This window comes from Carassius auratus, chromosome 19, assembly GCF_003368295.1.
Source record: "Carassius auratus strain Wakin chromosome 19, ASM336829v1, whole genome shotgun sequence".
Classification (NCBI taxonomy): Eukaryota; Metazoa; Chordata; class Actinopteri; order Cypriniformes; family Cyprinidae; genus Carassius; species Carassius auratus.
In genome coordinates, this window is record NC_039261.1 from 22,268,639 (window position 1) to 22,281,181 (window position 12,543).

The 12,543-nt window shown below is 35.7% G+C and overlaps 1 protein-coding gene across 1 annotated transcript in view; it reads left to right on the plus strand.

Annotated features, from left to right (window-relative positions):
* khdrbs3 (KH domain containing, RNA binding, signal transduction associated 3) overlaps positions 1-7,303 on the plus strand; it is a 132,414-nt gene extending 125,111 nt beyond the window's left edge. Inside the window, exons 8-9 of the mRNA XM_026289522.1 lie at positions 2,343-2,401; positions 5,648-7,303. Coding sequence (XP_026145307.1) covers positions 2,343-2,401; positions 5,648-5,739 — 151 coding nt within the window. The 3' untranslated portion in view covers positions 5,740-7,303. The remainder of the gene's footprint in view (positions 1-2,342; positions 2,402-5,647) is intronic.
* Positions 7,304-12,543: the final 5,240 nt, after the last annotated feature.

Sequence of the window (12,543 nt, forward strand, 5' to 3'; positions counted from 1 at the left end):
ACCTCGACCGGAGCAAGCCGAACAGGGTAATTGAGTAGAACAGGACAAACTCTGCGCTGGAGGAGAGGGAGAGAGCCGAATAAAGGGAAGAAGGAATATTGACGATGTGTCAGGGAAGAAATTAAAGGTGTCTAACTAGATTTGAACCCAAGCTGGTGTTCAGATTGTGGAGAAGAGGTTCTTTATGGTGTGAAACACGTGGAGAGAGATGCATCTGGCAGCAGGTTGTGAAGTTGACTGATGCATTACTGAACACAAAAGCTTTAGGTCTCTTCAATTTCACCTCATGTGGAAATGGGGAATTTCATCACGCATGTGATATGATGCTCGTGTGTGGGAATAGCGACTGTAGTTGTTGGTCTACACACTGCAATCCCAGCACAACCCTCTCTCTCTTTTTTCATCCTGTTTTCTTCTCCCTGGTGTGCAGACACATTTTAAGCATGAAACTAGCAGTAACAGTAGGCTGCCGATAGGAATCTTGGCATAACAACCAAGACACTCTTTCTGCATCCACTTACACTGGATTGATGCGTTTGTGAGTGTCTGTTGTGAATGAGGGACTGAGTTATGATTGGAATGTGAGAAGGAGTTATAGTATTATGATCAGAATAAAGGGAGCAGTTTTGATAGTATGATTAAATGGAGGAGGAATTATGGTATTATGATTGGTTGGAAGGGAGAAATTTTGAACAAATTATTGGAATGGGGTGAGGAGTTATAGTAATGGGGAGGAATTATGATAGAATGATTAAATGGAGGAAGAGGTATGATATTGTGATTGATTGAAAGGGAGAAGTTTGTTTATATTATGTTTGGAATGAGGGGAGGAGTTATGATAGTATGAATGGAATGAGGTAAGGACTAGTTATAGCATAGCATGATAGGACTGAGAGGAGGAGTTATGATAGTATGATTGGAATTGGAGTAGGAGTAATAGTGTTATTATTGGAATGTAGAGGAGGTTATAATATTGTGACTGATTGAAGAGAATGAGTTATGATGGCATAATTAGAATGGGGGAGGAGTTGTGATAGTATAATTGGAGAAAATGGAGGATTTATGAAAAATAAAGTATAACTGGTGCATGTTGCATTGCAAATGCATGTTAAACTCACAACCCATGCAGAGGTTGAGTTTGCTGCATTCTCTGTGACATGACCGAAAAGCATGATGAGCTGCTCAAATGAACTCAGTGCTGTGCTTCACTTTGAAACTTTGCAGCATGACAGAGAAAATGTTCTTAAATCATTAATGGTTTTAAATGAATTAAATGCATTTTAATGTATTTAAGTACACTGCACCATATCACTAATTAAAATTTTAGTTTGATTGACAGATGCTTACCAAAAGGTAACAGCAGAAAACACAATGTTAGAGTATTTTTGTATGGTTTAGGCAAGTGTAAAAAATAGTTTTGTTCATTATGGAACTTTATTGGGACAGATTACGCAATGGCCGGCTGCCACATTAATGGTAAACAGCGAAAGGAGTAATTATGAAAATGATGGTAGGAGTTATGGAAATGAAGGAAGCTAATAAAAAACAAAGCATGAATGATTTGCAATAGAATAGAAATTAATAGAATAGAATACAAAACACAATGAAAAAATCTGAAGGGTCCTCAATGGTGAAAGCTAAGAGAACTGGAGAGCATCTTTTTATTTTCCAGCAAGGCTTCTATTTCTTATGACTCCATCCTTACTGAAGCCAGTGGAATTATGGGAGCATGAACACCGGGATATGGTTAGCAGTCAGTTGTGATTGACACTGGACAGCTCAGCTGAGGGCCTATGGGAAAAAAACTCAATTTGGAAGCAGAAAGGGAACAGAGACCCAGCAGCAAAACTTCTGAGATGCAGGAATGAATTGAAGGCGCACCGCAAATCTGCTCGGAAAATAGCTTCTCTGATGGGTTACTCTTCTTCATGTGACTGCTGAGATGTTGCTTTGTCAACTTAAATAGGGAGCAGACAATGTCAAATAAGCAGACACATGCCTTGAACTCCCATCACCTTTTTATTGCTTTTGTTTCCTCTGTCTGTATATAAATGCACATACAAACATATTCAGTGTTAACTGATAGTTTTTCTTTCTTTTTGTGGGCATTGGATCATTACAATCATATTTACAGCCATTAATTTTATTTTGCTTAATAAATTTACAATGAATAGCATTTCAATTGAATGCATTTATTTTTAGATAGGATTGGTCTGAATATATGTCTAATTTCTGATATTTTTAATTACAGTTTTGAATATGAGAAATCATATATACACTGTACTTTACATATATATTTTAAGAAGAGCTTTTAAATTCATGTCTCTCATTTCTTTTCACAGTTCAGATGATTATTATGAATACAGCCATGGTATCAGCGGAGAATCATATGACTCCTACGGTAAGAGTTTTTTTTTTTTTTTTTTTTTTTTGTCTATACAGTTTTATAAGCATGTAGAAATTATTGCAGTTTACTGACAACCTGTTTTGCTAGATTTTCACCATTCTAGTGCAGTAAAGTAGTATGCTGTCTGTTTTATAATACTTCCAGTTAGAGCACGAACTTTGAGTCTGTCTTTTGCCCAAAGAACGCAGAGCTCTTGCTGTACTGCTCTTGTTATAAATACTGCTGGCATTGCAAAGCTTTTGGTTGCAGTGTATTGTATTTACATGAACAGGCATTTACAATGAATGTTGAAGGGAGATGGTTTTGGATGCAGCAAAAGAATCAAAATGCCGTCGGACACACGCTCTGTGAAAGGCAAACAAGTTTGCGGTTACGGACACTGTAGGTACAGAATAGCATAAATATGGCAGAGATATCTGAAGAAGAATTGCAATTCTCTGAAACTGCTGATGTAGCTTTGTATGCTCATTGTCCAAGCAAAAAAGATAAGACGTGCAATTGTGTTTCTCAGCAACTAGAATATTAATGTGTGTGCTTTAAGTGTGTATGTACAGATGCATTGCAGTGGGCAGTTTCTCAGGATGAAGCATTCGTGGGCATGTTTACAATTGTATTATTTATAAGATACATTTGTAGCAGAATCAAAACCTAGTTTTATTCTGCATATAGCTTTAAAACTTTCATTTTATAGGTTTCTTCAGGTCAGCTTTACGTCCTAGAAATGTTTGTAATATGTAGGCTGTGTTAAAACTTTGGACACTTTTACCATGTCTTAATGGTAAAAGTCTTCATGTTCTCGGCTTTCTCAACTCTATAGGCTTTATTTTTATTTTTACGTTTTATTCTTGATCCAGACCCAGATGATACTTTTAAAATATGTAAATTCCTCATTAAAACACAAATTATCATTATAAATATTAATTTTTATTTTAATACTAGGTACCATGTATTATTTCTACATTTAAATTGTATAGGTTTTATATTTATATAAATTTTATAATAATTTTTTATATATATATATATATATATATATATATATATATATATATATATATATATATATATATCATTATAAATAAACTATTAATGATTATATTTTAGAAACTGTGATAAATAAATAAAAAAGTAAAAGTAAGAGTAAAAGAGTAAATAAAAATGGATCAAATTCACCAGTGGTGACATGTCCACCTTAATAAGAAATGTTCCCGTAACATATATAGACCAGTGATTTAAGTCTTTGTTTATTTAACTTACACCAGGTTCAAAAGTAAACCTTTGTTGGTATAAGAACTAGCAATAGCGGTGCTTGTGTTATCAAACGCAATAAATAAATGTAATAAAGCACAAGGAAATGAGCTGTAACAATGTTAGATGGCTTGTTTGGACATGAGGGAACTTTAAATTAGACTACAGAACTGATTTGAAATAAAAATGGAAATGGTTGTGTAATTGCATCTTAAAAGTGACTACATTTTCTTTTTGCCTTTCACATTTGCTCCATGTTGCTTTCCAGTCGTTTGTCACTTGTAACTACATTTGAAACACACAGCTCTACACACACACACACACACAAGCAATCCATAACACTCAACTTAACACTTTTCCAGGTGGCACAACGCATAGACAGCTTGACAGTTCAAAGGAGATCGCCCTATTATCTGGCTGATGCATATCCTTGTTCTTTCTAAACGCAAGGACAGTGCACTTGAACCCTTTTCTTGAAGCTAGCACAGGCTAACCTGGGATTGACAGCTCTCTAATTAAAGAATATTGGCTATGGCTCCCAGCCTGAAAAAAACAAGTGACTTTAGAGCAACGGCCTTTGTGCCTTCCTGTCCCTAAGAAGAGCTGAAAAAGAGCAAGATCACACAAAAGCTAGTATCGATAGCACTCTCGTTCATCGACATGGACGCTCGTGAATGAGCTCTGCTGTTACGCTAATGGCAGCAGTAACCTCTCGCTCGAGGGCACTCCACTAAAGCCCTTTCAAGTGGCTATTTGATCCTCTGCTGCAATTAAAGTTGTTTTGTTCTTTCTGAAGTGAAGGACAAAGGCAGGATGGTTTGGGGACGTTTCTCTCAGATTGTCAGTGCTAGTTGGGCTAAATTATCAGAGGTGCAATGAGCTCAGAGAGGAAGATGGATAGTGTGGTGACTCTTGGTTTTTGTTATTTTAAATATTGATGTTGTTATGTAAAAATCACATTTAAAGGTGCTTTGGATTGCTGCATGTTCAACAACAGTCAGAGTCCTTTTTGGAGGAAGTACAAATAACATGTCTATATATATATAAATATATATATATATATATATATATATATATATATATATATATATATATATATATATACACACACACACACACACACACACACACACACACACACACACACACACACACACACACACACACATATATATATATAAGGGGCTGCTGAAGAAGTAAAGTCATCATCAAAAGATTGATTATTACATTTTGGAGACAAGAGTAAAAACTGTTAGTTCATTTCAATTCATAATTTTTTCCAAATTTTTTAAGACAATGCATTAACACAAAATGTAAGTCTATAATGTAAAGCTTGTACTTCTACTACTAATACTGAACATAAGCTTTATTTCTTAAATTCAGTTATTCAGTTTTTACATTGTGAAATTATTATATTTTATTAATATATTTCCATTCCACTGTAGTATGTCCAGATGTAAATCAGATTTTTTTTTTTTTCTTTTATTGTCTAATAGTGGATTTTCAGTTTCAATTAATTCATTTAATTGTATTACATGATGTTTTAAATAGTGTCAGCATACAAATAAATTAAATCCAAGTATTGCAGTGTTTTAATAATTTACCATTTAAATTGCATGTTTTTTGTACATTGCAAATGCATCACAGTGCAAAATAGCCTTATTTGTTTGAAAATATGCGCTCTTTTTTTTTTTTTTTTTGGGTGAAATATGATCTGGGCATATTCTTGACAGTTTTCAGCACACCAACAATTGACCATGCAATACACACAACCATCACACAGGTCTACCTATTTCATTGACTAAAATATATTAGAGTATGTATTCGAACACGTCACTGTTAGCCTATGAAACATGCATTTGCGTGAAGGTCTTACAAATGTTGTTCAGAGTTTAATTAGCGGCTTTCACTACAGAATGCACTAATTAAAGCATTCTAACAAGGCCTGAATGGCTAATGACCTTTCTGAACTTTGCTCTTTGTCTCCCTCTTCAGGCCCGGAGGAATGGACAAACAACCGTAACAAGGCGCCACCAGCAAGGACAAGCAAAGGAGTGTACAGAGAGCAGCCGTATTCCCGGTTCTGACCTGCTACAATCCTTCATGTGCCCTCCCAAGTAATGGATTTTCTATGGACTCTATTTCCTTTTTTTGCAAATAAAATCAACCAAAATGACAAAAATAGCTGATGGGTAAAATGTTGTTTCTGTGGAACTGATTCTGGACGACCCCCACAAACGGAACATTACGGATCACTGGATTATGTAGTTTAAATCGGAGAACCAATCAGAATTCAAAAAGACCTACTTATGTCGGGGGGAGGCGGGCACTAGCGGTTAGGGGCGGAGTTATACGAGGAGTGCGATTTACGATGTACGTTTAGATCTAGCAGGTCAGTTTTTGTAGATACTTTTTTTTTTTTTTTTTTGATGGGTGATCAGCTTCAATGTGTCCCTTGTAAATTTTACCTTTAACTAGAGGAAAAAAAAGTAAAAGAAAATCTCAGTGCAAATGTTGTTTTCCTTCCTCCTTTCTCTTTTCTAAATGGAAAGTTCTTCAGTGTTAAAGGGCTTATAGGAGCATGTCATAAAAAAATAAAAATAATAATAACTATGTGCAGTTTCAGTTGCAATGAGAAAAGCCTGTGTAGTTCTGTCTGGTTTTTGTGTTGAGCGTTTAAACCCTTTAATGAGCTCTGTGGTAATAGGTGTTTTCTTCTAGTGAGCGATCTAATTTTAGACCTTCTGAAGAGCGTCTGAATTGACAGTTTGTGCAATTAATCCAAATGACTAAAATTCCCAATTCAATTTCAATATTTCAGTTGAAATATGAGAGTTCCTGCACACTTTACGTGGCAATTCTAATGCATTATAGCCCATATAGGCCTTTATACAGCTCTAATGTTGGCTTTCCATTAGTATGTTATTTAGCGCAGATGGGTTAAAAATAGCGACAAAGCATTATAAAAAACAAGAAAAGACTAAACCGAAGCATTGCTTGTGCAATTTAGCATTTTTGGCACATTGTGTATCCTTGAAAATGTGTTGAAATACATTTTAAGTGCACAGCAAAGTGCTATGGTCATTTCTAAACCAAATACTGTTGACTAAAGATTAACTAGCAATGTTTTATAAAACTATTGAAAGCCTAATCCAATGTATGCTAAAGTTTAAAAAGTAATAGTAATGAAAATGATTGTGGTACTGGTGGTGGCTGTTTAATATATTTCTGTTAAGAGCTATAATCTTTGTAAGCTTGTGTAAGCCCTTTAATTCTCGTCTCATTTGATTATAAAATAAACTTTTTGAAAGAAAAAATAGTGTTGTGTTTGAGATCACATTTTGTCCTTGTTTACTTTGGTAAAACTTCATAATCTAAACTAACAACTGCTGTGTATTACCATCATACGTGTACTGTACAGTATCTTATGATAAGAAAATAAAATGAAAAAAAAAAAAAAAATCCTTTAAGCTCACATAAAAGTGAAAATAAACCAAAAAGTATATTTGTCCCCTCTGATTTTCTAGTATTTCTTTCAAAAATGTAACTAATTTGATAGTAGAATTAAATTTAATTGCAGCCAGCACAATTTTAAATGTATTTGTAATATACCGTACCCAGCAACTTGAAATAAATTTGCAATTATAAACTTACCTTATTATCTGTTCTACTTCTTTCTACTTGAAAACACACAAGACTCTTCTGTGGTAAAGCATATGAAAGCTACTTTCTCGCAGAAGTTAATTATCCACTAATATATCTTTAATCATACTGTTTTATTAATGGCAACTTTGCTAGACTCTATAGATACAGTGCTGTTGCACATGGAACGCTATTCCACATATTGTCATATTTGATATTTTAAGATTTAATAATGTAAGCGGTGGCTTTTTGACCTTGGTTCTTTTTTGGGGATTTCTGCTTGCTGTTTTTGCTCTTTCTTCCCCCTTCTGGTCACATGACCGTCTCTATAGTCCACTAAACAGCCCGCCCCCACATGACCTCTAAATGACCCCAGCTGACCTCAGAGCTGATGAGGATGGCAGTAGCTGTATTTACAGGCCTTCGTTCCACAAGGTAAACAACCCGTCACAATCTAATCTCATCTAAACTAGCCCTTAAACTGGTTAAAACCAAAACAAACCTGTTCATTTAAAGCTGTTCTTGGCTTACGTTTTGCTGAGGAACTTAAATTAGAAGTCCAATTGTAAAAAAATTATAAATAGCTGTAATATTGCTTTAACAAATCATTATTATAACCAATTATTTTGAAGGAGGAGATAAAATGGTATATCTTTTTTATGTCTATAGCTTTAAATAAATGAATGATTAATACTAAGTTACTATAAGCTTTTTAAACCATTGCAGATTTGTGGTAAACTTGTGTTGTTGTTTTTTTTGTTGTTTTTTTATCTGCACTTTAAATTTTAATGGTTCTCCTTTCTTTTCAGATTACAATAGCTGGACCTGAACCCATGAAAACCCACAGACGCTCTTCTCAGATTGGTTAAGGTGAGTTTAATGTTTTATATATGGGTAAAAAGGTACACAGATGTCACGGTTCGGTACATACCTCTGTTCGGGGGGCAGTGTTCGAAATGTTTTAGGTAAAATAGAAAAACAAAACAAAAAAGCAAATATACTATACTTGGCATACTTTTCTTTTTTTTCTGAACAGACATTAGTACAAATTACAAATTTTTTCACCCAGAAGTGAAAATACTAAATATGATTACATTATGTTTACATTATATATAAAATCGGCAGTACATAGGCTATATTCATACACGTAACGTATCCTATATACAAGTTTTAGTTAAGTTTTGTTACGCTTAATTTGTTAACAGAAACGAAAATCAAATGGCAGAAAGCGACATCTTATTTATTTTCTTTATTTTATAAAAGCACAATGTTTTGTTTTCATTGTAAGTGTACACAAATAAAAGCAGCCCTTTATACAGGGATGCATTATTAATAAGACAATGAGTGTTTAAGTTGATTCTGCTGGTAAAATAAACAACTTTCAAGTTATCGCACCGGTGGGCGTGCATGCACACATACACACATACACACAAACTCACACAAAACACATTACAGCATTGCTAACTTGACAGCGCAGTTTGTGCTTTATCAAAACAAAATACAGTGAACCAAATGTCAACATACAAGCCTTTAAAGTGCACTCCTGAACATAAATGATTCAGATTATCAGATCATTAGTAGAGACTCCAAGACATGAAATGGGTGAGTCAGACAAAGGAGAGATACAAAATGTGCAATGTTGGGGGGCATCCAGGAATGAGGTTGGGAACCACTGGTCTAGTGAGTTTTGTTTTCAAGCGCACAACTCATGGCATTAACTTTTCTTCTGTTGGCGGCTGTTTATCAAACAATGTTGTATTGCTGAAGGCGCTCCCTTCTCGATTGGGGGTAAATTGCCTTTATTCGTTGTAAGGCCTCATGGACCAAACCGAGATGTCTGTACCATGACAGTTTGACACAAATATATGTATCTTTTCACCCCTAATATATAAATATAACTAATATATAAATATTTATTAACTAAATAAATAACTATTATTTTAATAACTAATATTATTTGAACTGTTCAATTATGGCAATTATTTAAAATAGATACATAAATACATTTGCTTAAAACCCAACCTATTTTCTTCAGAATCGATTTGTAAATTTAGTACATGCTCTGTGTCCAATATCATATATATAAGCCAAATATTTGTCTGTTTCTGCGACATCTTGATGAAATTCGTTTTAATAAATATTTTGCAATGAAATACTCTTTAAACTGCTTTTTTGTTGCTACTTAAATGTATTAATTTTAATGAACTGATTTTTATGTATTTATTATTTAATAATTCTTATTCTTATTATTAATTTGAACTTTTAAATTCATAAACAAATGAAAATAACTGTAATTAAAATAAATTATTAGCATTAAAACGCTTAAAAATCAGTTATAGTGTCAACTGAAAACTTGCTGTGCTGGATGAAACAGATATATGTAAACAACCTGACAACAAATAATGCTACTCTCCAGCAGGAATATCTAGTGTAATCTGCTGTTCAGGCAAAACAAACACTTACTCCTTCCCTTGAAATGCTAGGTGTTCTTTAGTATTATTGTAATATTATGAGACATTTTAAAACAAATGAGGGGTTTAATGTGTAAACTAACTGAAGTCGTCTGACAGTGATGAGGAAAGCAAGAGTTCTATTAAGTGCGTCTGCTGTTAAATCCCTGCCTCAAGAGAGCAGATATGCTTTCATCCAGCGACTGTCAAACAACAGCTTCCACGGCATGAGAGGATTAAGACATGAGAGAGAGAGAGAGAAATAGAGAGAGACGGTTAGAGATCTTATAGAGTAATCCTATCAGAACGGCTGCTCTTTATGACTGATTATTGCGCCACAACACTCTGCCATACGTATTTTCAACATACGATGATTTGGGCTACACTATTCCATGCATTGGTCTACATAAATGTAGATGCATCTGAAAATGATCAGTGGATGCATTTAAACAAAATGAACAGATCAGCTGCAGGTCTTCTATTTATTCCTTTTGTCTAAAAGTAAGGTACTTGAGTTTCAGCAAATAACTTTTTTATTAATATTTGTGTTGTTGTCATTTTTCAAGGTTTTCTTAAACTTTTTTGAATCGAGAACGGTATTGTTTGCATCGCCACCAATATAACATTCTTGAGAAATGATGAAACAACTGCGTTTATCTCCATATAACAGCAGATAGACCAGAGAAATAGCTACATAATTTTTTTATTTTTTTGTCCAGATTACATCCTGGTCATACGTACACAAGGAATGAGCAAACAAAAATCACACTGAAAAATACCTAGGCTCTTTTGATAGCGTACTCAGATGCTTAAAACCCACAGACATTTTCTCCTGCAAGAAATAGATTTTTAGCATCATAAACCTTTCAAGACAGGTCTACTGTGATCTCTGAGGGTGTTACTCTGTGGTATGTGCTTCTCTACAAGTCATGTCTTAGTCGGTTTCAGCTACATCTGATTTGCAATTGACTTGTTTTAAATGTTTAAAATGCAATTAAATGTTTTAAATAAAATATTTGTACATTTGAATTGATTTAAGTAAAATGTTTTAAACTTGTTTCCATTTAATTTTAATTAATATTTTGAAATAGTTTTTTTTTTAATTCATTTTTTTATATACTTTTTTATATACATATTTTTGAAGTAGTTTATTTTAACATGTTTGTTTTTTTGGCTTCCAGCTTTTTCTTCTTTTTTTGCCATTTTGACTTTCAGCTTCACATTTATTTAGATCTTATTTGATATTAACCTAAATTGTTTTAAAAAGTTTTAATAATGTTTATTTAATTTTATTTAAAATGTTAATATTGTTTTTAGATATATAATTGATATATGTTAGTTCTGGTGTGCAAAACAAAGCGTACAATGACAGAGTATAATCAAAAGTTATTTTAATAATCCACAAGAGAGAATAAGCACAACCAAACAAAAATCCAAATGAATAAACATTGATAGCGGGCAAAAGAACATAGGGGAACACAGATTTAAGTAACAGAAACTTAATTTGGAGAACTGAAACAAGTGTGGAGCTAATTAAATAAACCATGGAAACAAACAAGGCAGGAGATAGGAAACACCGAAAACTAAACCAAAACAGATTATACATGTGACAGTTCGCCCCCTCCCGGAATGGTGCATCCTTGCACCTACAGAAATAGTTCAACAAAGGAGGGAGGGTGGGGGTTCACGAGGGGGGCCTGGAGCAGACAAGGAGCAGGCAATGGGAAATGGGCATAGTTCATAGGGTGGAGTAGATGGAGGGAGGAGCCAGGAAGGAGCCTTGAGCAGAACGAGCCAGGTGGAGTTCCAGAGGAAAACCAGGATAGCAGCCCATGGTAGAGTCGATAGCAGGAGGAACCATGGTGGAGATAGTGCCGACAACACCAGGGGTCCGACTGACGGAGATGACGCCAGTGGAGTAGGAGCCCAGGATGAAGCAGAGCAGCCGCAGATCTAGGGTGACAGAGGATCCGGAGGGCCAAGGTGGAGCAGAAGGCTTAGGCAACCAAATCGGTGGGGCTCTGGAAGACTGCGGTGGAGCTGGAGTGACTGAGGATGGAGGTGGTGCCAGAGGGAAGGAGGAGCCTGACATGGCCAGAAGGACGGAGTGACGAGGCAAAGCCATAGGAGTGGAGTCCCAAGACAGCGGTTGGTCGGGGACTCACCAAGTTGGAGCCGGAGGGACAAGAGAGCCTGGTGGAGCTGGTGGGATGATGGACCAGGGTGGAGACAAGGGAGCTAGGAGCCAAGGTGAAGCTCATGAGTCGAAGGACCGAGGTGGAGTCCAGGACTCGAAGGCTGGAAACTTAGGGTGAGCTGAGGGATTGACGGGCACCTGCGGAGATGGAGCTGAAGAACTGGCTGGTTTAAGAGGAGGTGGGAGAGGGAAGTTGGGATGGAACACAGGAGGACTTGAGCTGACTGGAGACACAGAAGATTCTGGGCTGGATGGAACCAGCAAATCAGTCTCTTAAGTCCATTTGAAAAAAAAAATGGACATTAGTTCCTCCATATATTTCCCATATAATTCCCAGAAACGTCTAACCGTTAGTCGCAGGAGTGTGGGCGGGACTTTCCTCCAATCCCTCAATCTCCACTAGTATTCCCACAATGCACGGTGTTGCTGGCTCACACACCTGGTCAGTCGTGCTTTCAAGTTCTAACTCCGGGGCGATGATTGGCTCTGTCACTTTAAATGGCACTGGCTCCTTAATCGCGGCAGGCCTGGGCTCTGGCATTCTGGGCAGACGGAGAAACAGTTCATTTCTCTTCAGCACCCACTCCATGAAAGCGTTGAAA